At 40.1% G+C, this 27,932-nt stretch overlaps 1 protein-coding gene across 3 annotated transcripts; it reads left to right on the top strand.

Moving 5' to 3' along the window:
• Positions 1–4: 4 nt before the first annotated feature.
• paqr6 (progestin and adipoQ receptor family member VI) lies at positions 5–26,882 on the top strand. Of its 3 annotated transcripts, none has more exons than XM_071470935.1 (8): positions 5–245; positions 12,681–12,952; positions 15,577–15,704; positions 16,405–16,610; positions 19,387–19,513; positions 20,577–20,673; positions 21,195–21,339; positions 23,387–26,882. In XM_071470935.1, exons 1-8 carry the CDS (start codon positions 185–187, stop codon positions 23,650–23,652), a joined length of 1,302 nt encoding a protein of 433 aa, XP_071327036.1. In that variant the 5' UTR covers positions 5–184; the 3' UTR covers positions 23,653–26,882. The 3 variants fall into 3 exon arrangements, with proteins under 3 accessions (XP_071327036.1, XP_071327038.1, XP_071327037.1); XM_071470937.1 differs by lacking the exon at positions 5–245 and adding an exon at positions 367–729; XM_071470936.1 differs by lacking the exon at positions 5–245 and adding an exon at positions 3,645–3,796.
• Positions 26,883–27,932: the final 1,050 nt, after the last annotated feature.

Raw genomic sequence — 27,932 nt, 5'->3', positions numbered from 1 at the left:
GGGTTGGGAAACCTCACTGACCCAACACAATCCTCTTTCTGGGAGCCCATGAAGCTGTGGGGCTGCAGGGATCTCGCAGTGGACGGATAAAGGCTGCTGGGACAGGATGACAGGTTTAAACTTGCACAAAACAAATTAGTTGGACTGATAACGTAGTTAAAAGTGTCTGTGATCTGTGTGAGAAATGTCCATGCAGGGGTCTGTGCTCGCAGTGGGGAAATGCCTCGCCTGCCTGGAGTTCATGTGTAAGTTGCTTCTCTTTATTTGTGCCTTTTTGGCCTGTTTGGATTTGCGCATGTGCGTCTTGTTGGTCACTTTCTTGCAGAAAGTCTCTCCACATCCATGCGCTCCATGCATTTCCGTCAGAGTTCACGCCGCCCATGTTTGCCGTCATGTTAATGATGCTGCAGCTCTTGTCCTCTGCGCCTCGTCTCCCAGTCGTGAAAGACAAGCTCTCCTTTCTTTCCCACATCCAATAGAAAAAAGCCTCAGCCCTGAGGGAGGGATTTCGACATCGGAGGGTCCAGTATTGTTTTTATTCGTTTTCTGCAGGAATGTGCGCAGGGAGAGGAGGAGAGGCGGGTGTCTGGGACGACAGGGACGGGCCAGGCTGGGGAGAATAAGGATGGACAAATAAGTTTTCTGTTCCCAGAAAAAAAAAAAAAGAAAAAGAAAAAACTGCTCATTTGTTTTTGCCTGTCGACGCTCCGGACTGCGATGAGCTGAAAGGTCAGACCAGGTTTGTGCGTGTGAGCAGCGGGTTTCCATCATGTTGCAGCGCAGGTCCACCGACCGTGACTGGACCGAGCACTGCCCCCCCCTCACCCCCCCACCCACCCCTGTCTGCTTCCTCCCGTGGGTCACTCCCATGTGTTGAAAACTGAATGTCTTTGATTGCGAAATATTCGGGAGCAGTAGTTACCTTCATGTTTTCTTCACCATGATAAGACTTTTTGTGAAGTGACGTGTGTCTGTGGTGTTTGCGTGGAGCATCCTGGTCCCCGTGAAAATGATGATGATGATGATGATGATGTTTTCATCAGCCTGTATTTTTTACTCTTTACTCTTCCACTTATTCTGTTGTTATCTTTTATGAAGCTGCACAGTAACAAAGTAGGCTTCTCCATTGTCTCTCTTCTCTATGTTTATTCTTCTTTACTTTATTACAATTCAGAGATAAAATGATGCTTTCAACTCCACTACATTTACAGATTCACAGTTACTTACATATTATATTTATTTTAGCCACAAACCACATAACTGACTGACATGATATGATGCATGGCTATAGATTTAGTTACAGTTACTCCAGCTGCACACTGGGCAACCATGACATTAAAATAATGCCTCATGCTATTGTATCAATAATGCAAATCCAATAATATCGTGTATAGAATAGAATAGATCTTTATTATCATTGTTAAAAAACAACAGAACTCAGTTTAGTGGCTCCTCATCAATGTGCAAACAGCATTAAAAAAAACAGTCTGACAGGTTCTGCTACTTTCACTAAAGTATCTGACTCCTGCCTCCGTCACTGACGATTTCAAAATAAATAATATTATTGAAATTATAATGAACTGTATTTGTGTAGCACTTTGGAAACCACAGTAAGTAATCAAATTATTGATGGGAAGCATATCACTATAAAGTCCACTTTGAAATTTACAGTAGATTACTTTTATTTATTTAAGAGACAGTGTTTGCACCTCTGATCCAAATCCTTGGAGTCTTAACAGCAAACACAGTGTTCGTATCTAAATCTTGATCTTGGAACAATAAGAACACAAACATGATGATATCGAGGAAGGAGGAGGGACGTCTGCAGCACAAGTGCCTAAAACTTGGTGCAAAGGTTCCTCCTGGTTCTAAAAGTAATCTCTAAAACTTTGCAACACCAGCCAGGACGACATAACCTGTGAAATATATCCTTGTTTAGTAATCAGTTGATGCAGCAGCAGGATTATTCACAAACTGTGTAGGAGAGAGTTTTGTTTTGTTTTTTTACTGACGTTTCACAGAAGGAGGCGGTATCACTCCTGTGGAAATTTCCCACAGGGACAATAAAGTTTTGTTTTTTTGTCCGTTGAACACAGCCTGTTATTTTAAGGCTTCAGAGTAATGCGCCATGCGGATGGGCTCGATCGGGAAGTTGGATGTGTTTTGACACAGAATATGACTGTGATTGTTGTTTTTTAATTTGCTTTTTTTGCACAATTAAAATCAATGACTTAATTTGCCAAAAGATTCATGGGCAGTAACTCTGAAGTCGAGCACTTGCCTCAGTCTGAGGAAGTCCAGTTTGAATCTTGCAATTTAATATTTATAGCTAACAATGATCAAGCAAACACACTGGAAAAGTATTAAGAAGTGGGAGGAGGGGCAGAGGTCACTGACCCTCAAGCAAAGGCTGAGTAGTTTGGTGAATTGGTGCTGTGGTCAGGGCTTGTATCGAATGTGTGGACCCTCAATAAAATATCCTTTGTGTTACTGTGGTCTGGGTTTGGACGAACTCAGACTAGACCCTCGCAGAAATATGATGGGATAGAAAGTTGTGTTGACATAAAACTGGATGTTTTTCCTGTGCAGAAAAAAACAGGATGTCCTCTCTGGTTAGAGTTGGGACAAAGGAGTCTCCCCACAGGTTCATGTAAAGGCTTTCATTTGTTGAAGTCATGTGATAGAAGTAAGTCAAAGGCAACTGGACTTCCTGTGACCTTGGGGACATTTAGTTATGATCCAAGAGGTTTTGTCAGTGCTGGTGAATGATGTGGAGTAACTTCCCTAAATGTAACCGTTGTGGGTGACTGACATCACTCGCTGGTCCACTGAGGTCATCACTGTCATGAGACAGGAAGGGCAGTCGTTACAGATGTTTTACCCACGCAGGTTCTGTGAAATATCTCAACAACTATTTAATGGATTGAATTTTAGACTCACAGTGCCCAGAAAATGAATGCGAATGACTTGGATGATTCCCTGACATTTTCTGTAGTGCCTCCAGCAGGTCCAAGTTTTCATCTTGTGAAATATCTCAACAGCTACTTGATGGATTTGCCCCGATTGTTGCACAGACATTCCTGGTTCCCAGAGGATAAATCCTCAGGACTTTGGTGCCACCCACCACCTGATGGACATTTGTGGTTTTCACTGAAATGTCGCACAAACTATTGCATAGTCTGGTGAAATTTGATCGTACTCTCAATTAATTCTAGTAATCTTTAAGTTTAGGGTAACTTTTCATCCAGTAAATACCCACAGTTACTACAGTCCTAAATGTACTTTCAATCATCTTGCTGCGGTCATTCTGTGTCTTGTAATTGAGCTCTGTGACTTTCAAACAATACATGTTAACATCATTTTAAAAAGAGGCTCTAGCCAGAGGCCCTGCCAGAGGCCCCCTGACCTCTTGGGGGCCAAGGGCCTCTGTCCCACAGGGTTCATTTGTTAACCCATCAGTGATAAAATGCCTCAAAATGTTTAAAGGCTTCTCGTGCAGGGGATGTAACGGTGTAGAGAGAAATAAGATGAGGTAATATTCTGCTGTGGGTCACACATGGCCCGTGTTGTTGTTCCTCCGGTGAAACACGTGAGCACCGAGCGGCGCTTCTGATTGGCTCCTGCGGGGACAAGAGCGCAGGAGGCTGGGCAGCGGACCTGACACACAGCCTCAAAGCCGAGGGACGCGGGGGGAGCAGACACTCGGTGCTGGCTGTCGCGCCACTGTCAGAGCCCTCAGCGTTTTCACGGAGACACGGGAGTGGGCCTGATCACCTCCGCATGCCCCGGGGTGGCGGTAAGTCTCATCATCTGCGTGAAAAAGACGCCGTGGCTGTGAAGAGGCAGAAGTCCTGCAGCTTTGGCTGCTGAGTGGAGGCTGTCTTCCCTTCTCCTCACTGCTCTAGTGAGGGAGTGGAGACGGGAAACACACATGGGGCTGAAAACCCAAGTCATTGTGAGAATGAGCTGCATGTGACTGCCGTGTTTTCCTGGTGGTTGCTCTGGAGCTGTGTCCAGGGAAAATACACCAAGACTGTTTTTTTTTCCAGTTTGGAGAAGTTTGGTTTTTTCCCATATTGTAAGCAGCTACACCGTGGATGTAAAAGCCTGTCCCAGCCTGCTGCTCACTCAGGGAATGTGTTTTCATTTTGTTTGACATATTTTCATGTTTCCCCCCTTTACATAGTTGCAGGACAGTTGCAAGTACACAGTAGTGATTTAATTATGATGATTTCCAATATTAATTCAGCTGCCAGTTATTTTATCCATTAATTGTTTTGTCCTATAGCTTTCACAGGTCCCAGCTCCCCAGTGTAGGATCTTTAATTATCCAGGATGAGATCAAGCACGACAAAGAAATGCATCAGATTCTCACCTCTGAGAAGCTGGAACCAGCGGATATGTAACATTTATTGATTTAAAAAGTGACTAAAATGATTATTTGATCTCAGTTTACAGCTGCAGTGGTTTGATTAGTCAATCAACAACAAATGAATCCAAACTGTGCTGTATTGTTAATCTAAAGTTCCCCCAGATTTCTTAGACACCGCTTTTCGATTTGCTATGTTGTAAACTTTTTATATCTTAAACTGAATATTTTGGGGTTGTGTAGTGTTGATGGGACCAAACAAGACACTTCAACATGTCAACCTCAGACTTTTTTCACAATTTTTTCATATTTTATAGATTATTTTATTCATTGAGGAAATAACCTACAGATGATAATGTCTTCAGTTGCAGCCTGATTTCAATTTCTGGCCAAATCCGTCATATTCTGTTGATTTCTCGAACTGTAGGAGGTTACAGGAAGTGTAATATTGAGTGTGGCAGGAGTAAGAGAGGGAAAACAGGAAGCTCTTGTGTATGAACAAGGATAAACTATGTTGATATTCAGTTGCAGGTACTGTACCAGAGGAATGGAGTTGTGTGTGTGTGTGTGTGTGTGTGTGTGTGTGTGTGTGTGTGTGTGGGGGGGGGGGGGGGGGGGGTGATGATAACAAACATGCTGGGGAATAGGGGGGAGGGGTTCAGAGTGACTCCACAACATAACACAACAAGCTTCTTCAGTTACTGACTTTTGATGACTTCATTCTCGATCAGCAATAAGTTAAAACTAGTTTCTATTTGATATTCGTCTTGTAGATCGAAGCTTATTGTTTGTGCAGTTATTCATTGTGATCTGTAAGAACACATAGCAGCTGTGTTGCATAACCCTGAGCAGTTCTTTTCATGTGAAATGTAGACACTTACCAGGAAAGGGGGTGACCGAGGAGGAACACCTTTAGAAAAACATTCCAGTGTGACCTCAGACTTAAAGCAGAAAGAGGGAAGTTTTAAAACAAATCTCATGACAAGGTTTGGAGTTTGGTCCTATGTGCACAGTTGGCCCACAAAGTGTCAAGTGCTTTATTTGTGCTCTATGAGGGGACATGGAGGATGCAAATGAAAGGATCATTTTTCTTAAGATGATTCATCTTTAGTCTGTAAAATATCTAAAATCGGTGAAAGATGGCTCAGGTGACAGTCTTTCAACCCCTTGAGGCAAATTAATGATTTGTGACATTGGGCTGCATAAATGAAATGGAACTTTACTTGACTTGTTGTTGCCTATTTGGCCTGAAAAGAAGTCCAAAACTTAGAGATATTCAGTTTACATTTATGTAAAAACAAAAAGGCGAAAAGATAGAAGAGTCAATAGGCAGCAATTTGAATAACCAATTAATTATTAAACAAATCTTTCAGGGTGAATACCAGTAATCCACAGATTACAGCATCTCAAATATGATTTTTTTTTAAAGTTTTTTTTTTTTGTTATCAGTAAGAGAGTTTTGGACAAAGCAGGAATTTTCCTCCATTTTCTGACTTTTTTTTTTCTCAGTCGATTAATTGAGAAAATGATTATCAGTGATAGAAATTATCAGTCACATTCCTAAATTCCTACCATTTGAGAGGCTGCAGTTAGAGAATGTTTGGCATTTTTCCTCGATGGAATGACTTAAAAGAGTTTATCTAATCGAAATGTTTGGTGATTGTTTGAGCGTTTCAGCTTGAATGCAGTCAAAGGAAAAATCCAACCCTTCTGCTCTGTGTGAAAATTCAGAATTCCATTTTTGGGCTTTATTATTATTTTTTAACTGTTAACTGTTGTATGCTGTCACATTGAAATAATTCAATTCAATTAACTGGCAGCACATGTCAATAGTCTGTGGGAAAAACACTCACAGATTAATAGATGAACGTTGGTGCATGATTAATTATTATGAATAGTCACAACATGCCACATAATTAATCTTGTAATTATGAATAAGTGCTGAGTAGATGATTTTTCTTGGTTGGATCAACTGACAGTGAACCAGCCGGTTGAGTTGTTTATGTTGTTTGCTCTCCTGGGGTGAACGTGTTGCAGCAGGACAGTGGAATGCTCTATAGCTTAAGCAGAAGAATGAAGCGAGGCTGACGTCGATGCAGCACAGGGACCGTGTGTCCATCTGTGTGGGCAACATGCTCCGCGCATAGCCGTCTTATTGTCAGCCTCAGGCCCATAAAGACGTCCATTGAGAAGGGTCACATGACGAAATCACAAGCGAGGGTAAAGAATTTCAGAGACCAGGAGAAAGACGGAAGGAGGAAGGAAGAGCTGCTTGAGTTAAACCAGAATTGAGACAGGACCTGCAGGTAACGGCAGCAGTCTGGAGGTGATCTTTGTGGTCGCTGCTGATCACGTGAGCAATCAGATAAAATATATTGCATCATATTAGACTTGAATTCCTCCCCATGCTCCCCAGCTAGCCGGGCTCATTAATTAACACGTCCTATCTTGTTTGTTTAAAACTGTAAAAATGACGATTGGTCGCTTTCATACTTTCCTTTTAAGAGAGGTTGTCAGTGTTCAAATTCATGTCGGTTGAACAGATTAGGACATATAGGGCTGAACTTTAACATACAGAAAGGCAAACCAAGGAGGGTTTAGGGCAAGCCACTGTTTGTTTCCTGGTTAGCCAATTAGTCACATGACCTCAGTTCAGCAAAAGTTGGTGTATTGCCTGCTGCAGACCAGACTGAAGGCAAAAAGTGAAGTTTTTCTGCAGTATAGGCCTGGCAGAGCATCACCAGGGGAGATATAGATTGGTGACAAAGTAAAGAAAAACCTAACATCAAGTATCTTTGCCTCCATAACAGCTTCGGTGTACCTTAATATAGATTCCCTAAGTATGTGTAACTCTTCTAGAGGGTTAAAACACCATTCTTCCAGAAGGCGTTCTCTCACTTTGTGTTTCGATGGAGGTGGTGGTCCCCTCCCCATGCCCTGTGTGCATACATCAGCAGTCTCCACTAATTTCCTAAGGTTTTTCCTATAATGTGTGACTTTTAATCTAGTATTTCACTGCAAAGGACGTGCAAGCAAATATTCAATATGTGTGTGTGTGTATATATATATATATATATATATATATATATATATATATATATATATATATATATAAACACATATTGAATATTTGCTTGCATATATATATACATACATATATATATATATATACATATTGAATATTTGCTTGCACGTCCTTTGCAGTGAAATACTAGATTAAAAGTCACACATTATAGGAAAAACCTTAGGAAATTAGTGGAGACTGCTGATGTATGCACATCATACATCAGCATAAAAGCATAAAAATAAATAAATAAAATGTATTTGTCTAGCACCTTTCAAACAAGGAATATAGCACAAAGTGATGTTAATGTTAAATTGTGGCCTCTAAAACTCAGGGAATTTGTACAAAAGCAGCTAAAGCTCATTTGATGTGGATGTTGAAGCAGGCACTCAGATCTTAAAAAGTAACATCAATTAATGTCAGTACTCTCTGGCTGCATCATATTCCCTCTTACTGTACTGAACTGTGACTTAGTTATTATGTAAGACAAAAATATATATGGTTAGGGGAATGGAAGTTTTCAGTTTCTGTTTCTCATCCCAAGCCTAGAATCAGCAAGTCATGTTTAACGAAGACGCACGTGGTCGGACCGCTTCTGCGAAGCCGTTACAGTGAGGCAAACACCTGAAGCAAACAGCTCTGTAATCAGTTCTGCAAATATGACACTACCCTCAAAACAGGACAGGAGGAGCCACGTCATTTTTCTCAAAATCTCCAAGAAACCCTCAGCTTCTAATGGTGGATGTTATTATTTGAGGGTGGATGCAACACAAGATTTAATAAACCACTCACACCAGAAGCCCTCGTCTGAGCCAGGTTCTACAAAGGGAAGGCACATTTTCTGCCTGTATGGGACAGCTTCAGTGCGTGTCAGGCTTAACTCAGCACAAATCCATGTGTTTTATAGCATGTGAATACTTCCTCCTGGTCTCGAGAGAAGAAGTGACTCATTTATTCCATCAAGTGAGCAGGATGACCTCAGAAAGAAGGGCGGGGTGAAGAAGAGTGTGTTTTTGGCCTATGCGTGGTTGTATGGATGCTACATGTGGATCCTTGGCTACTTTATTTTGAAAAGTCCAGGATGTTGGTTTTGTGTGTTCCTCTCTTGTGATCTTGGAGAGTTGAGTCTTGCAAGTGAAGTGAAGTGAAATGAAGTGTGTCTCCCACTAATTTAGTTGTGTTGTCTGGTCCACAGTTGTCAACAGTGTTGTCTTTCTTCGGTGTCGTCTTGTTTAGTGGAGGATCAGCATGTTGTGCTGATGCTTTGACTCAGACCCTGAGCTTCTGACTCTGACTTTCATCACTCCACTGTGTGTGTGTGTGTGTGTGTGTGTGTGTGTGTGTGTGTGTGTGTGTGTGTGTGTGTGTGTGTGTGTGTGTGAGAATTGGTGTTGCATTCAAATGTACAACTTAATGACACAATCTTTACTGATGTAGTTGGACTGACACACTTCCTGGATCTCCAGCTCTGTGGATCTACAGTGCATAAATGTCTCCTGATGTCATTGCTGAGCAGAGTCTGTGTCATGTCCATTTAACATTGAGACAACTGTCAAAAATCCTCCATAACAACTACATGCTTGACTTATTTGGCTTCTCGAAGGTTGTGTCCAGCTTCATAAAGCCCCCCCCCCTTTAATCTTTCACAGCCACAGCCAACCAGATATGATCTCCCTCTCTCTGTCTGGATCTATATAACGTGTGTATTGTATCACAAGAAGGAGGTTTTGCATGCATAGAAGTAAAATTCAAATCAGTCACACAGCTTGCAGGAAACGCATCCAAACCTCAAACTGTCTATTCAAATCACTGGCACCACATGATGCTAATGATCTGAATTCAAATGAGCTTTTTTTTTTTCACACTGCAGTGAACCCGGTGGCTTTCAGTAGCTATTGTCATCAACACAAGCTGCGGCTGTGGTCTTGTGTGTGTTGTTCTGTTGTTGTTGTTGTTGTTTGTGTGCTGCTGTGTTTTACAGCCATGATGAAAGTGCGATTTGTACCAGTGTGCATGCAAGTTAGTGCACAGACAGCTTGTGCATGTTCCCCATTGTAGGTTAGAGAGTGTGTGTGTGTGTGTGTGTGTGTGTGTGTGTGTGTGTGTGTGTGTGTGTGTGTGAGAGTGTGAAACGCCTCATTTCCATCCAGTGCAGTGTGTAACAGTCATCCCTTGGCCCCTGTACTCTCAAGGCTTTAGTCTCCACAAAGCTCACTCTGTCACAGTTAACAGGCCCGGGCCTGCAGCTGGGCTGCAGTGAGCGGAGGTCGCCTGTTGTTGTTCCCACACGGCCACAGAGGAGCCCCTCTAGGTATGAGCTGTAATGACAGGGGGAGGGATGCCCAGTCTCTGATGAGACACAGGCAGGTCAATAAAGCCGTCGGGGTTATGGTCTAATGATAGCTTTGGCTTTCTATTAGAACATTTTGAAGAAGGTAGAAGTCAGATTGAATTTTAAAATCTGAGATTACTCTACCAGTAATGCCCAGACAAGTGTTTGTTTACTTGGCCTCATTTCTGTTACAAAGACACAATTTCAGCAAATTAAAAATGTCCCCACAGTTTATGTTGACAGTCAGGGTAGATTAACGACATGACGGCAGAGCGGCAGAACAGTTTGTGTGTGTGTGTGTGTGTGTGTGTGTGTGTGTGTGTGTGTGTGTGTGTGTGTGTGTGTGTGTGGAGCCTAATCTCACAGGACACTTTAACACAGAAGGACATGTAGGGTCTGATGAGAACATAAAATAACTTTAATTTATTAATTCATGTGCACAGCAGAGCCAGGACCTTACTGGATGGATCAGCATATTGGCCGATATTTATTTTTAACATAAACTCATACCATGAAGGATTCATCAAACTTGGTTGTTAAAGGATGATAATCACAATATGTTCTGAGCAAGACATGTTGTGTGACACTATTTACAAAGTTTCATTTCCATCACATTCTTCCAAATACATTGTTTTTGCATTTCAACAATATAAAAGAGAATGAATCAGGTAACATAAAGAGATCAGTATGTAAAATATGAAGATGTGTAGGTCAGTATTAAAGTGCACGCAGCTTGGATTCTGTCATATTACATGAACAAACGGTTCCTTCATTCAGTATCTTTGGTATTTATCTGCCTCATTTTCCTGTTACATATAGGCCGACATGTACGCTGTCACCAGTATCTGTGAGCTAAAACTGGCTGATTATCATGCTGATGTAACAGTTACACTCTGGCACTTGATCTCATAGGGAATTTTACAGAATATGTTATAAATAGTGTTGATACAAAACCTTTAATTTTCCCCACCACCAATCAAATCAATCAATCAACATGGCACATTCTATCAGAATTGTGGCAGCCATTCATGAAATAAATAGCTGTCGCACAACAGCTGATGGACACAATATGATCGGTGGTATTCTGAACCATGCAGAGTGGATGGTATTTTGGTTACATTGCCAAAATGTCTAGACAGCAGAGGCAACAGTAAACCAGCTCAGGTTGGGCTGGAGCCTCTCCTCAGCCTCTGCTGATGTGAAACATGGTTGATAACATGGTCAGCTGACATTGCCCAGATCTGATCAGAGAGCTGTTCTTTTCTTTGTCCTTGTCCTCGACCTCTTCCTCTGGCTGCTGTGGTCTTTTTATGGTGCTTACATTATGTCAGATTCCTGCGTCTTGCGTAGAGACCTGTGTGCAATGTATTGCAACAAGTGTCGTGCTAAATTGCAAATTTGGCACAAAGGTGAAAATGTGCTTAGACTTTTGTCAGTTTCAATAATTTAGCTTTATGTCTCATTTTAGTGTAGTCGTTAAAAACTGTGAGTACATGTGTTCATATTGAAGTCATTAAGCTCTACCAAATACACGGGCACTTGCTACTTGCTCAGCTGCAGATGTGAGGAGTGAAATCGTCAATGGTACAGTTTGTATGTGAAGTTAAAAAAAAAAACATGGTGAAACAAACAGTTGTCTGATGACATTTCCCTTATGCTGACACCAGGAGGAATGTGTCACGTAATATTGGCTCACGCAAACATGTTGATATTATCATGTTTGCTTTTCTGTCACAGGCCACTGCAGTGTGACAATGCCAGGCATTCTTCAGATGGATGTCTGGGTATATCTCAAGAGCAGCCACAATAGGAGATTGTTCTCAGTGTCAGCTCCAGTCAACAAAGACATCACACTCCAGGACTCTGTCATAAAATCTTTTTAATGCTGTTATAACATTTGCACTGTGATCATCATGCAAAAGATGAACCTGGAACACAGCGTCCAGAAATCCCATAGGTTGCGACTGTGTCAGTGGCCTTTGTCAGACTGAAGACCAAAACAAGCCAGATGGTTTCCAGTCAATTGTAATGAGGATAGAAAGGATTAGAGCGCTACAAAAGGGTTTCTCCTTGCTTTTAAATAACCTGTGAACGCACCCTGTGTTAGCACAACTACTCATGACTTAATGTCATTGGGTTTTTTTTTTTATCATAACACTGAAAACATGCACAGTAAAATAGTCAAAGTATTTATTTCATTTGCTGTCTCATCACTTGAACCTCCCACAGAAAAAAAAACCTGTTAGCAGTGAACCAGTTTTTCTTTCAAAGCATGTATGACTCATTAGTTTGTTCTTAATGACTGAAGTTTTATCTGTCACGCTGCTGGGAGTGTGTCAGAAAGTTTATCTTGGTGGAAGCATCCTTTCTGTTGAGCTGGTGACACTCTACATTAAAAAACATTAAATTTTATTCCATACATATAAAATGATGTGGAGATTATAGGATTTAGTAAGAGTAATAAGTGAGCGTATTTTGTTTGACCTTTCATAAGCAGAACTTCACAAAATGCTTTACAATAAAAACCAAAGCCACAGACATGAAATAGGAAGAATAAAAACAACATAGATAGGACCTGGTAAAAAAAAAAAAAATACACAATGGCAAGTCCAAATTTTGATAACCAGTTCACTTTAAGCAAAACTGTCACTGGTTTGTTGAACAAAACAAGACTTTTGAATATGTCACTTTGTGCACAATGATGGGCATTTTCCACTGTTTTATAAACAAGTATTTTATAGGCAAATGAAAAAAAAATTAAGGCCATAGTCCACAGAGTCCTATAAAAAAGTAGATCTCTAATGTTGACGGGTGTCTGTTCATGCTGAGCACGAGAATCTTGAATTGGCAGTGAAATCAAGATTCTGCTGCTCTGCTCTTGTCTGATTGTGAGTGTTTGTTGTGTGTCCTTGCAGTGTTTCCGGTGTGGCGGGGGATCGGGGCCGCAAGTGGTGTTGGAGGTGGGTGGAGCCAGGGCTGGGGGCGCTGCTTGCGATGGGAGCCCAACAGTCCAGGAGAAGGGGCCCGGATCCCAGTGTTTGACTACCCTGTCTGGTTGGTCCTCTGTCGTGGGGGACGTGCCAGGCTCAGGGAGGTTTGTCAGAGAGGGAGGGGTGCCATCAGACTGCCCACAGACATGCTCAGCATCAAGCTTCCCCAGCTCTTTGACATCCACCAGGTCCCCAAGGTAAGGAGGGAATAAGAGCCTCTCTATAAGGTTTAGAAATACCAAACGTGAGGTGATTCTCAGTTTGCTAAACCTGTCAGCACCTCAGCAGCATCTGTATGGGACAGCTTGTGTACTTTCTACACAGATAGTTTAAAAAAGGTCACACAGGGTGGGGCTGTGGGCTCCATCAATTAACTAAAAGGTGAAGGTGAATGCAGTGAAGGTTTGTTGTCATCATCTGGTAATTTCATTGTCAACTCAGTCCCTAGTAAGTCAATAAGTAGCCTCCTATTGAAGTTTAATCTGGGTGTGATGTTTACTGGCTGAAATACTTACATATGTTGAGTAATTATTCTTAATTAAAGCCTACAGAGACACTGAATGACTGCCGCCAGCTTGTACACCTGCATGCATCATCATCATTCATTCTACAACAGCTGGGTTCTAGAGAAGCACACAGCTCAATTCAATTCCTGTCTTTTTCTCTGTATTTTATTTGGTAATGCTTTATTTTACAGGTTCATAGTTTTGGAATCATTTCCTGAGTCATGATTACACTGAAAATGGGACCAGTTTTATCTTTTATTTTTTATTTTTTTACATGTCATTGTGTGTAATGAATGTTTCAAAATACTTGAATTCCGAAGAAAGCCCTCTTATGTAATGCCAGGTTTGTCTGTCATGAAACGAGCAGGAAAGTCTGACTTCATGCTGATAACATCTCAACATGCACAGCAGAGTAACTTCCCTGTAACACAAATTAACAGGAGCCAAACATAATTACAAAACAATAGAAATGCTCTAAAAGACAATATAACCAGGGTAACATTTTTGTGTAGTTCTATTTTTTTTTTTTCTTTTTCGCATATAAATAAGCTGTAGCAAGTCATCTGAACCAGACAGTTGCTCCTGCTTTGTGCTGAGGTTTTACCTTTAGGAGTTGTTTGGTCACGTGTTTGAAATCTGCCTATATAAACTGGTGGCTCAGGTGTCACTGATATGGATAAAATCTTCTGTTTTGTGAACAGATGTTTTGTGTAGAAAGTGTTTGGATAAAACATACAGGCAGGAGTCTCTAAACCAGCTGACAGTGATGCAGAAAGTCATATAAAAATCTAGGTTTGACATGAAGCTTTCCTGTACATCGATTTGCAAAATCTTCCACTATAGCTTAATACAACTCAAAACAGTTAAGGAAAAACTTCCATGGATTGAATTCTGTGGCAAAATATCTGATGGTTTACAATTTGATATTGCCTCAAAATCGACTGATAATAATGATTCCACTTACAACTTTGATGCAGATCCATAAAATCAGCTGCTCTAAACAACGTCTTGTTCCTGTTGTCTGACCCACAACCATCTGGATCACAACCCTTATGATTTTGACGTTCACACCTCAGCAGGAAACATCATGTGGTAGCTGACAGACTTCCGCAGCAGAGTCCTGCGGTTCAAGCATCAGTGTTGACAGGCGTCCACTCTGCTGTAGTGACGTAATCTTAGGTAATAAGTGGTTATTGTTGCAGGAGCTTGACATCACATTTCCAGTGAACGCGTTCAGTGTCAAGCGCTTTAAGTACGTCTCCTTGAGTTTCTGTTGGTAGAGTTTAAATATTTGAGTTTCTGTTTCTGCAGATTAGTTTTTCGTCGGTCCTGTTAGTGTTCCAGCTTTGTGTTTTCCTACTCCAAACAAGCAGTTGTTGCTGCTGTCAGAAATGTAAAACCAACCAGTTCCTGTGTACCAGAGCTAGATATTTCCCTGGAGACACCAACAAGTGTTTAAAACAGCAAATATAAAAGCTTATCGAAAGTCAGTGATAAAGTAGGAACATGTTTATTTTGCAGGACATACCAGTGGAATTTGACCTGACAGTGTTTGTTAAAGAAGATTAATTCACTAAAGCACTTTAATTTTTAAAATGTTGAAAGTTGATGTCAGATCCCTCCTGCTCGGGAAAATATTTACTCTGTTATTTGTCCTCATGTCTTCCTTCTTTGCACAGCTCCTTAGAGTCTGAGAAGCTGTGACCCAAGGAAACCTGTTTTCCACTCTGTCAGTGTGTGATGATCAGTATAGACTGAAAAGACCTGAAGCAGTGGGTCTCAGTCCATCTCAAGATCTTCCTGAGCGTCAAGACAGAGAAAGAACTACATTCAGATTTTCACTTGTGAAATGTTGCATAGTTTTCCTTCCTGTGATGTTTGCTAACTTGTTATTCAAATGAAACAGTAAATAGTTTAAAAGCCCACAGACTAACTCTGTGCTGTCTGTGACAAGGGATTACAGAAAACCAAAAAATCAGAAGAGAGGCTCTGAGCCTACTGCTTTGTTGTGACATCACAATGTTCCAGAAGTCCTGACGGCTGGTTTTAAGGCTCTGTTTCTGAATACAGGCTGTGTGCATTTCTAGTATTAATATAGAACCTAGACCTGCTTTATAATCACAAACACATGGACATCTACCTTTTTATATAATATTGGACATTCAAGGGATAACTACTAGAAATGTTTGTTAATGTAATGTATTTATGTTAGAAAATTAAGATCTGGTGTGTTATCTGATTTTATGTTTTTAAACTTGCAAATATTGAAATATTGGCCCGTCATTGTTCACCTGGGCTGCCTGGTTGGTCCTCAGGTGTTCAGGGAGGATAGCATCATCTCTGGCTACCGTCACCCTCGGAGCTCAGCGCTGGACTGTGTCCTCAGCAGCTTCCAGATGAACAATGAGACCGTCAACATCTGGACCCACTTCTTGCCAACATGGTGTGTGCAAAAACATCAGTAAAGTTTTTTTCTAAACCTAGGTTAAACAGACTAAAGGTATCCATTTGTCACTGTTGCATGTTTATTTAATGGGTCTTATATTCACAAACTATTTCATACTGAACATTTTCATTTTCAGTGCATTTTATAATATGTTACCATTGCCCATCATTTATTACTATGTGCACTTTGGTTCTAATATTTCTTAAAATTAAAATAATAATTACGAGCATAAAATACACGCACACACACAAATACAGTACATAGGACACATTCGACCACTGTTCATAGTCCTTTTCCTAATAATAACTGAGACCAGAGAAAATCTTGAGGTCAAGACCAAACCCAGCAGTAAAATGCACACAGGTGTTGTCTTTCCAGCTGATAAAACCAAGGGAGGTTTCTGAGGATCAGTCGAAGTATGAGGATCTGTGTTTAGTATCTGAGATGTAATCCCTTAAACTTAAACTTCATAGAGGTGGAGGAAAATAATTTGAAGATTTTTAGATAGGTGGGAAAAAGTTGAGGCAGGATCCTCCAAAATTAGATGAGCCTGAATCAAAATACACACAAGACGAGTCCAGGATGTGAGAAAAGTCCAAGTACAACAGCAGTGAAGAGTGTGGGACAGCAGCAGAAGCAGCTCTGGGCCGAGTCGATTATTATAAAGGAATGAGACAAAGCTGTTTTTGTGTCCCAGGTATTTCCTTTGGCGTTTCTGCGTCCTCTGCTCCACCATGAACTTCCTGACCGACAGCTACACCTGGCCCCTGCTGGTGTACATGCTGCTCATCTGCATTTACCCCTTCACCTCCAGCTGCGCACACACCTTCAGCACCATGTCTCCAGAGTCCCGCCACATCTGCTACTTCTTTGACTACGGAGCCCTCAGCCTCTACAGCCTGGGTAAGACTTCAGACGGGGTTTTTGGTTTTTCTGCAGAGCTCCAGGGCCACAAGAGAAGTGAGTGAGTGATTGTCAGAGCTCTTTAAACGACTGGTGTTGAGTTGACCTTGAGCAAGAAAGCACGACGACAAGTGCTTCATGCTACTTGGTGCATATTTGAATTTATTTTCAACAGGAAAAGAAAATGGATACAATAGGTTAATAGTAGAAAAGTCTGGGTGAAATTCAGAATTTAAAAAGCTGCTTTGCTCTTTCTTATTTATGTATTTTGATGGAATTTGGTGCATAAAAAGCAGCTCATTTGCATTTTTCTCCCATGTTAATGTTCAGTTTCTCTTAAAGGAGATTCCTGAGTTCACAACATCACAAAACCCTTTGTACTGTAAACTGTGCTCAGCCTGTAGTTGCAGCAAGAACTGCAATAAACTTTCACAACATGTGGACATGAAATTAGAGGAAATCATGTAAATGGTTTTTTTTTTTTTTGTTTTTTTTTCAGTTTTTAGACCTACATCTGTCCCATTCTCCTGAACGCAATATCTGAAATTTAGTACAAACGTTGACTTGGACTTCAAGATGAACTGATTAGAGTTTGGCGGTCAAAGGTCACCGTGTCAGGAATTCACACGCTGAGGAACTACAACTGAGAGGCAGCAGTTCTGTTTTTTGAGACATAAAAACATCACAGTTATGTTGCACTTTTTTTTTTAAAAGAGAAAAAAAAACACGTTCATCAAATGAAGCTAAGGCTACATGCAGAGCAGTCGACTCCATTTTCAGTATAACGATCAGTTTTATTTTGAAACTGGGATCTGACTGTTTGTGGGTGATTTGTTGAAACTGAGTCAGATTAACTTCTCTGCACCCGAGGCTGAACGCATATGCTCCAACGCCTCAGCAATGTTTCTTTTCGTTTGACTTTTTTCCCTCATTTACGCCGAGCGAAAAGCTCCAGTGAAACGGTGGATTTCACAATGTTTAAATCACAGTGTGTTTGTGCTGTCACCCATCCAAAGAATGGAAAACGTGATCAGAAAGAAAAGCAGATCTAATGTGACATGTAGAAGCAGATTGATGCTCCTCCCTGAAACCAGAAAATATCTAAATAGCATTAATATAATTACTATTTGAGAACCAGCAGGTTGAAATTAAAGCTTGCTTAGTATCTGACATTTTCGCCTCCTGTAATAAGTTGTTTGCCTGGCAAATGACACAGCAGAGCAGTCAAAGCATTATTGTGTCTGTTTGCCTGTTTTCTCACCGCTGTGAGTGTCAGCTGGATGTGATCAGGACATGTCTGATTTCCATATCATCTTAAACCACGTGTAATAATATCTCCCCTCTCCGCCTCCCTCCCGAGAAATGATTTGTTTCATGGCTTATCCGTGGCTCTGACAGTGTTTGTTTGGGCTCACAACCATTTCTCCTGTGAATAATATTTCCCTGTCACTGTGCACCAGCGTTCACAGGAAGGAAAAAAAACAAAACACATCTGTCTTAGAAGAACCCAGAGCTTGTTGCACATGTGGTCGTTTGAAAGACTTGTTTTCCTGCAGCATCTGGAGTCACTGTCTGCCTGTCTCCTTTCAGGCAGGTATGTTCAGTCCCTGCAGGGCAGATGTATTTTGTCAGCACTTGACCTTCCAATCCAACCATATATGTATGACTGAGAGGATCATTGTGTATGTTCACAGTGGCACAGGTGTGTGTGTGTGTGTGTGTGTGTGTGTGTGTGTGCGTGTGTGCGTGCGTAGAATATGATGTATTTGTCATTATGGGAGTGTTTACAATCCCACCTGCAGAGCAGCAGCCAAACATTAACCAAAACTGAACTGAGGGCCTCTTCAAAAAGGTGTGGCCCCTGACAGTCTGACTCTTAATCTACCACAAACCTTCTCAGTGCCAAGATTTTTCCAGTTTAACATGTTCAAAAGTCGGTCTCAGGGATAAGAGCCGTGGGAGTGTTTCCTCACTGCAGGACAAAAAGTTTTTACAAACTTTGCAGTCAGAGGCTGAGCTTTGATGAGGAGAGTCTTTGAAACATGCAGAAGAAGATAACATCTACACCGTGCTTCTTTTGATTGTTCCAGTAAACTGAAAAGCTTTGAAGGAGGCAGAACATGGCTTGTAATTAAAAACAAATTCTACAAATGTGGATATAACTTATGTTAAATTATTTTTAAGACTTCAGAAATAATGTGCAGAATTTGAAATGTTCCTACTTTGGCGACTCCCAGTGGTTGTACCAGAAAAGACACGGTAGCAGACTGTATCAGTTTTCAAGTGGGTTATCTCGTTGCCACTAGGATAAAAATCTACAAGTTGAGATGTTAAATACTCAAAGTTTTTAATTGTATTTTAGATGCTCTTTCCTGTTAATTCCCCCACATGTAACATGACTTTGCTTGTTTTTTTCCTCTTTCTTGAAAAACAATTTAGATCTGAATACATCACCCTCTTTCTTTTGTGAACGAGTATTCATTTTTAAACTGTATATATATTTTTTTTTTACATAAAATAATTTGAATAAAAATATATGATCTGTACACAGATGTGTTTCCGTATACACAAACACACTTTCACCCACGCACCTGAATTGAAATTAAACAAGTGTGTGTGTGTGTGTGTGTGTGTGTGTGTGTGTGTGTGTGTGTGTGTGTGTGTGTGTGTGTGTGTATACTGTATTACAAAAGAAAAAGCTCTTGGCAAGAGGAGTTAAATTAACCCCTTATTTCTAATCCCTTAACACTTTTTTATCTTCTGTGTATTTTTTCAGGTTGTGCCATTAGCTACGGCCACTACGTCATGCCAGACTGTTGGGTGAACAGTTTCCTCCATCAACATTTTGTCCCCATTGCCATTGGAAACACACTGTTCTGTACCAGCCTGTCCTGTTATTCCAGGTAAGGAGGTGCCTCCCCCAGGCTTGCATAGAAAATACAAACGAAATCTCACTTTTAGGAGTTAAGGTAAATATGCAGTGGCTTCTGAAAGTATTCAGACCTTTTGCTGTGGCTCCAAATGGTGTTCAAGTGCATCCTGTTTGCTTTAATTACCCTTGAGATGTGTTGAGAACTTGACTGGAGTCCACCTTTGGCAAATTGAATGCATTGGACATAGTCTATAAAAAGGCACACACCTGTGTATATAAGGCTTCACAATTCACACTGTATGTCAAAAACCGAGCCATGATGTCCGAGAACCTCTCTGTACACCTCAGAAATAAAATTGTAGCAAAGCATAGATCAGGGCCATATAAATAAAACCGTTTCTAAAGCTTTGAGTGCTCCCAGAAGCAAAGAGTCCTCGGTAATTGTGAAATGGATGAAGTCAGGGAGGTGACCAAGAACCCAACAACTCTAAAAGAGTTAGAGTGGCTATGTTTGACAGCCTGTTTAGTTCACCGCTATGGTGTTTTAAGGACTCTCAGAGCATGAGAAAAAAGAGTCTCTCTTTGCACTCTGCACACTGCTCATCACCTGGCTAAAGCTAGTACCATCCCTACAGTGAAGCATGGGGCTGGCAGCATCAGGCTATGTGGGTATGACAGGGTCGCTGGCAGGGTGGAGTGGTCAGAGTTGAGGATGAATGCAGCCAAATCCAGAGAGGTTCTTGCAGAAAACCTGCACCAGAACACACATTATGTAACGTGACCTTTTTCATGCCAAGGTTTTAGTGCTTCCCTCAGTCTTCTGCTGTTGCCAGGATGGAAAAGTCTCTGACACAGCATTCACAGCGTCATGTGACAGTTCAAGCCTCCACTGAAACCCAGACAAATTAAATTCTCTTAGGCTCAGCAGCTCTTAAAGACACGGTGACCCACTGCAGACATTCAGTGACAGGTCAAAGGTTCTTGAGCTTGCATAGAAACAGTGATTACATAATACCAACTGCATGCTGATATTAATATGCATAAATTCCCTCAAGCCTAAGTTTGCATCTCTGTACTGTCCTTTGTCCCCACAGGTTCCTGGAGTTGCAGTTCCCACAGAGAAGTAAAGCTATAAGGACAGGAGCGTTTATCGTCCCGTTTATATTTGACACTGTCCCTCTGTTTTACAGGGTGAGTGTTCGTACTGGACGTGCAGGGCTGCTGTGATCCACAGTGTGGATTTATGCACACCTGCATTCTTCTCTGACTGAATTTGAAACCTTAATTTCCACTGTGAACTACTGTATTTTGAAAAATCCACAGCATTTTTTGGCTTGAATGTTTTTAATATTTTTACATAAAAGCACAGAGCTGATTAGTGCCAGGTTTAAATACTTCGAGCAGGATTTTGGCTCATGAACCCAGGAACTGATTAACTTGCCTAATCTAATACAGAGGTATTGCTGCCATCAGTTAATTCCCATTAATCACTGTGATGGTTAGTTGGTGCAATGTACAAGTCACTTGGGAGTTTTTGTTCTTAAGTAGGTCAGAAATGCTGCAACAGTCTTATAACCTGTTATATCCATCTTAAATTTGTGGTGTGTTTTCGATCAGTATTTTAACTTCTCTGTTCCCGTCAAATGACTCGAAGACAAATCTGTTTAATATCTGAATATATTTCATTTTAAAATCTCTCTGTTCTTGTGTAGATCCTTCTGTGCTGCGGGGGAAGCTGCAGCCCGAGCGACGCCTTGTCCAGTCACTGTTACCACCTCCTCTTCGCCTTCCTCACCTGTTTCCTGTTTACCGCCCACCTCCCGGAGAGGCTGGCCCCAGGGCGATTCGACTACTTCGGTATGTCCTTTGTGGATGTTGCTGTAGGCTGTGAACGGCTTGTTTGGCTTCGAACAGCGTTCACTGACTAATGCTTCAAATCTTGATGCCAGCAAGAAGAAATATATTCAAAAGGGCTGTGAATGCATCACCCGCTCCTCTCACTGTGAGAAAAGAAAAGAATTGAAATACATGTAAGAAAGATTTTTTCCCCAGCAGCTGCAGTGCAGTTGTGCATGACCACCTTTTCACTGAGCAGCTCCCAGATGGGATCAAGTGTAACCTTTATGAATCAAAGGTTTTAGAAAGGACATGCATATAAAGGGAAAACATCACATACTGAACACCATGTTGTTTTAGAATTGATCTAATGGGAGTTGTATAATCAGCGAGCTTTTACTCTCCACATGGGGCCCTAACCGCCTTTTGTCTTTGCCTGCTCCTGAATGTTTTCCCCGCTGACCACCGGACAATTGACGCAAAACAGTGGCCATGTGTCAAACTAGCTTTTGTTTTGATAGCGTGTAAACTTCTGTAAACCCGTTTCTTTGGTTGTTATGTTGTTTTATTTATTGTGGTGAGGTTTCACACAAGTTTCATTGTCTACAAATGTCTGGCTGAGGTTCACACGCTTTGAAATGCAGAGGACAAGCTGCACTGTTTAAAACAGCTCAGCAACAGTAGTCGACACAAGTTCAGTTTAACAACAAAAAAAAGTTAATTATCAGAGTCTCTGTTTATGAAACAGCCATCTCGATTTCACTTAAAGTTTTGAAACATGTTTCTACCTCTTGATTAAATTTTTTACGTAACAGATCTGCCTCACACACAGATTATTCACTGATTTGTTGCTCTGGTCTTTTACAGAAGAACCAGTGTCTTTCTGTGTTTGTGAGCCTCAATATTTTCCTCAAAACGCTCAATTAGATCAATAGATTTACATAAACAATTAACTTAGATAAATGAATTGTGAATCAATCGTTTTTATAAGAATGTTAAAAATACTATGGATTAATCTTGTGATATTTTAATTCTTTTTGTGTTGTGACTCTTTGTTCCTGCAGTTGCTTCATTTAACATTTATCATTTAACAGTCTCCCGTTTATTTAATATATATTTAATATTATATATATATCTCTCTCTCAACCTTTATTATAAATAATCCTCATACACGGGTCCATACACCTTGTGTGTTTGTTATTTAAGTTGCCAGATTTTGTGTGAAACACAAGCTAGACACTCAGTTCATTCATATACATACAATTTCAGCCCATCTGTTACTACAACCTGGCAACCCACAGCTGGATTCAAGCGGTGCTCTCTGCACAGGCAGGCAGGACGTTTCACTGCAGAAATAACTGATTGTTTTTAGTTTAACAAAACTTGTTCATTTAATGTTTATTTAATGATAAATGTTAATAATAATTGACATGTGGTGGAATTTAAATTTAGAAATTGAAATGAACTTGACATGTGTTTATTATGTATGTATGTTGGATATTATCATTTATTTAGTTACTTTAAACTGCCACTTGGGGAAAAAAAAAATGTTTTAATTGCTGAATGTCTGCCAGTTACAAAAATGATAAGTCAGTCATCACAATAAATGCTCGTTATTTTTCTGTTGATCAACCTGTTGATTAACTGACTGCCTGTTGCAGCTCAAGCTCAGATGAAAAGTAGATATTGGTTAAACTGGTTTTCAATGAATCCAACCTTATTTGAGTTTGTGGAGAATCATTAAGCTGTAAAATGTCAGAAAATAGAGTAAATGCTTATTACAAGGTGACGTTTTTAAATTTGTCAGACAAACTATTGAGTTTACAATGATACAAAACAGAGAAAGCAGCAAATCTTCCCGTCTGAGAAGCTGGAACCAGAGAATTCTTGGTATTTTTGATCAACAATGACTTTAAAAAGTTAATTGAGTATCAAAATATCGGCAGATAAGTTTCTTTCTTTTCTGCTTTGAAACTGAGTTTTGGTGTTTTGTCCATTTGGCTAATTGTGTGTGCATATTTTATTTTTATTTCACACACTGGATCTTGTCTCGTCTTCCTTCACTCAGGCCACAGCCACCAGCTCTTCCACGTCAGCGCCGTGGTGGGAACCCACTTCCAGATGGAGGGCGTGATAGCTGACATGACGTCACGGAGGGCGTGGCTCGTGGCCCAAGGAGCGATGCCTTCCTTCCTGGGGACCATCGGGGCGCTGGTCGTCAGCCTCGTCCTCAACCTGGGCATCATTGGTATTTTCAGCGCGCCACTGCTGTGGAAGCCCTGCCGCAGCTCCAACCCGCCGCACACATCGGCGTGCGAGTGCAAGGAGCAGTGAGGGTGTATTTTTTTTATTTTTTATTTTTAATTTTTTTTCATCTACAGCCACAAAACGGCTGGTTCACTTTCCAAAGGAAAGGTCTGGGCTGTTTGTCCGTCTCAGCAGAGTGTGTGTTTGAGATGACTATTAACAGTTCGCAGTAGTGCTTGTTTAACACCAATAGTTTTATCATTGATGAAGTTTTTGATACATCACGTTAAGCGCTAAAGCATTTTTCTAACAACGTTACACAACTGAAGTATTTGCTGATGTGTTTGCTCAGAAGCTGAGGACCCAGTCACTTTCACTGAAGCCTTTTCTCTGATGCTACATCCAGTTTGTATGTGAGAGGCTGAAAACACGCAGTCAGAAAGGCTCTGGGTTGAAGGACGCACGCTGTAATAACACAACACGCAAGTGCCTTTATTGTAGACCTACACTTCAATGACAGTGTTTACAGTAGATCACTACAAGGGCGAGTTTAAATCTCAAACTGGAAACAGTAAAAGTCACAGGTAGCAGGGATTTTATTGAGTTCATGACATGTACTAGGCCACTACTCTCCTTTACTTCGTTAAGGATTAGTTGAAAAAAGTGGTTGTTCTGGATGTAAAGCTGCATAGACAACTCGTATTCATCTCTACATAATATAATGCAGATTGGATTGCCAGGTCTTATATATCCACCTATTGATTCCACTCTGTGCTGACTGGAATTGATTTGCAGGCCAGTGTGGTTCTTTTTCTGATTGCCTACCTAATTACAAACCCCACAATCTGCCCTCAACAGGGGGAGAAGAGAAAAGTTACAGTGCGGTGGTGATTAAAAGACAGGTACCATTTTTATAACTGTGTTTCCATGGCAGCACTATAGTGGCCTCATGCCCCCTGAAGGTCTTCAACAATTTTTATGTTCCGAACAAATGGCACCATTTTCTCTTCCATCACATATAAAAAGATCCATTCTGAACATCGACCGAGAGTAATTACATAAAAAGGAAAAATCATTGGCTTCAACTTGAGTTTAAAAGAATTTGCATATTTTTAGTCCAGTCGCCAACACTCGAGAATTAAGAGAAATAGTGATTTTTTTTTTTTTCTTCATAAAAAAAGTATATTTAGTTATATTAATGTGGGAGTGTTGTGGTGTTGCAGTACTTTGGTGCATACATAGTATAAGAAACAAGTCAAACTCCTCATATACTGTGTTATCCTGTCCCATGGAGACTGTTGTTTACATTTACCACTGAAATAATAATTGTCTTCTATTTATGGCATTTTATGATATTTATTGCTTATTTTAGGCGCAGATATAGGAATGAAGATTGAGTGTTTTTTTTTTTTTTTTTTCTTTTGTGGAGTGGCAGCCTGATTACTATAGATGAGGTAACTATAATTCTTGATAAATTGATGATTCACACTGAAACAAAGTTCGTCTTACCAAGTTTTTTTTGACCTATTAATTTCTAAAGATTCCCAGCATTTTTCCAGGGTTTTTCTAAAATAAATGTCTATCAGACCTGAAAGATTAGTCAATTTATCAATTAGTTGATCACAAGTATTATAATTAATCTTTTAAATTGTTTTTTAGGCAAAAATGTCAAAATATTCTCTGGTTTAAGACTCATTTCTGTACATAATTTCTGTTTTTTTTATTTGTTAAACATCATTGTAAATTGAACATCTTTGGATTTTTGCCTGTTGATTGAACATTTTTAGATTTTATAGACAAACTATTTAAATGAGAAAATTACTGATAATCTCAATAATAATAAAAATAGAATATTTGATACCACTAAAAAAGATCAAACAAATCACAAATGCAGTCAAATTATCTCTTAACTATTTTTTACTGAAGACTTAAATAACTTATTAATGTACAAAAGTGACTTGATAAGATGCATATATAAGATAATGCATTAATAATATTGTCATAGTGTTTAATGGGTATTAATAGGAAACTGGGAGTCACACATTACTAACCGTCTGTTGTGGCACTGACACACAGTAGGTACAGATTTCATTCATGCTCATGTTACGTGACAAACTGCTTGGACGCCTCATACGTATAAAACATGTTTTAAAGCATTTAGTGGCACAGATTTACACCTAATTCTACCAGTAACACCAGTAGTTCTTCTTACACACAAACCCACCGGGAACACGTGTCTTAAAACACACACTCACACACTCACACAGACCTGTTTTATATGATTTGGTGGAGAGTTAAATCAGAGGGGACTGTATGTGATATTATGGGATTGAGGTGCGGTACAGGTGCATGTTGGACGCTGAAGTGGAAATGTCGGACACAGAGTGAATGTGTAGAATCACAAAGAGCACAAACACACACACACACACACACACACACACACACTTTTGTATTAGGGCATTGTTAAAGATGTTTTCAAGGTTCGTGTGCACAGTAGAAAAGTGTTGTCGTCCTTTTTATATCGCAGACAAACATGCCTTCCATGTGGTTTCCACTCTTTCTGACTCTTGTTTTATCTCCACTCTTGCCGAGTGTTGATCGATTTTTGTTTTCTCTACACTCATCATCTTACAGCGTTCCTCGGTTTGACCCTGTTGATTCTTGGAATTGCACCGTTTCAGGCTTCTGATGTGGTCCGTTCCTATCGACCCAAGCTAGTTTGGAAACACCTTCACTTCTGAGCTGCTGTTGTGTTTTTGTCATTTCACTCATTCCCACCTGTTCAGTATCATTGCTGATGTTGCCTCTGTGAATTGCAGTTCTGTATTTATTTTGACCAAATTATCAGCTACAAATGCAGAAATTCTCCAGACCAGATCACTGTTACTTCGAAGGCTTCTTGTCCTGTAAGCCTTGTTGGTTTACTCCTCAGTGGACAAGATCATGCAGGCTGTATTTATCAGGAAAACTTTTATTGTGGTGACTTTTTTTTTTTTAATACAGTGTATTGAAGGATGTTTGTTAACGTGAAACAGAGAGCAAAGACGAGTCTGGGATGAACCATTTGTTACAATATTTCTGTGTCAAAAAAGGAAAAACTGGGTTTGAAAGAGATACTGGTGCCTTTTTAGAAAAAATGTTTTTTGCAACTATATGCAATATAATGTTTATTCCTTATCTGCAAAAAAAAGAAATGACCACAAACTACTCTTAAAATGTGTAAATACTTATTTGTTCTTTGCTGTGTATAATTTGTAATTTGCTACTTTGTTCTACTAGACCTGTGTAATAAATTAAGCCTTTTATAAATGTAAGAACTGTCACTGTAATAATTTCAAGTGTTTTAAAGCAGATTGGATACAGTTTTACATTGGTACCACTTGATAAACACCCGTTTCTTAAGATTGGCAGAGTTGTAGCTGAACACAGTGTATAGTCCTAATCAGTTGCTAACTTATAATTATTATCACTATTGATTGATCTATTATTTTCTTTATTGTTTGTGTATAAAATCCAAGGAAAAAAAGGTAAATCATTCTGTGTCTTATTATGTATGACAAAGAAAAGCATCAGTTCCTGTTTAAGAAGCTGGAACCAGCAAACGTTTGGCATTTTTGCTTAAAAAAATTACTAAAACAATTATTTGATTGCTAATTAATTCTGTCAATCGACTAATTGTTAAATCAACCCCTTGTTGCAGCTGTACTGTTACACACATGCTTATTACATGAAGATGTACAACTTGTAAGCACATCTTTTGTCTACAATTGTGAAACCTATTCAAATTTTTCGTCCTTTGATTAGTTTGGACAAAGAAAATTGACATAAAATATATTCTTGTTGGCAGATTCTTCATTTCACCACCGGTCTGAGTCTGAGCAGTGTGTGTGCGTGACCAGCAGAGGGCAGAGCAGTACAACAAGAGCATGGTCCCCTGCACTCCTCTATACCGTCTGAGCAGCAACAGTATGTGGATCCTTTAAGATTTATCTGCAGGAGAAAGAACTGTTTGGTGACTGAAAAAAAAAAAACAAAAACCAATTAATGTTGTTGAAAACGTGGCCTTCAAGGCTGATTTCTTCTTAAATTGAGAATCACTGATGTAAGGTCGTTCCACTCATTCCCAGACAAGATGCTTCTTTCAGGCAGCCTTGAAATGAGCCTTAAAAAAAAAAAAACCCAAAAAACATGTCACTGCAGGAAATTTAAATTCTACAGAATGCTTCCTGCATAAGCTGAAGCTCAAGGCTCAAAGGGTGTAGCTGAAAGTTCAAACAGTTCAGGTCAGATAACCGTGACCTCTTAAAGTGAAGTTATTTTCATTGCCACTCTTCTATATTTTTTGGTTTGTCTCAGTGGTTTCAACA

This window comes from Trachinotus anak, unplaced genomic scaffold, assembly GCF_046630095.1.
Source record: "Trachinotus anak isolate AG129_WGS33_773 ecotype Australia unplaced genomic scaffold, CSIRO_AGI_Tana_v1 ptg000032l, whole genome shotgun sequence".
NCBI lineage: Eukaryota > Metazoa > Chordata > Actinopteri > Carangiformes > Carangidae > Trachinotus > Trachinotus anak.
This window is presented reverse-complemented; position numbering and strand designations above follow the sequence as displayed.

Bases quoted from the DNA above. Each gene is read 5' to 3' on its own strand.
- paqr6 (XM_071470935.1), top strand. From the start codon at position 185: ATGTCCATGCAGGGGTCTGTGCTCGCAGTGGGGAAATGCCTCGCCTGC. The intron at 15,705-16,404 runs GTGTGTGCAAAA...TTTGTGTCCCAG, and splicing joins ACCCACTTCTTGCCAACATG to GTATTTCCTTTGGCGTTTCT. The intron at 21,340-23,386 runs GTATGTCCTTTG...TCCTTCACTCAG, and splicing joins AGGGCGATTCGACTACTTCG to GCCACAGCCACCAGCTCTTC.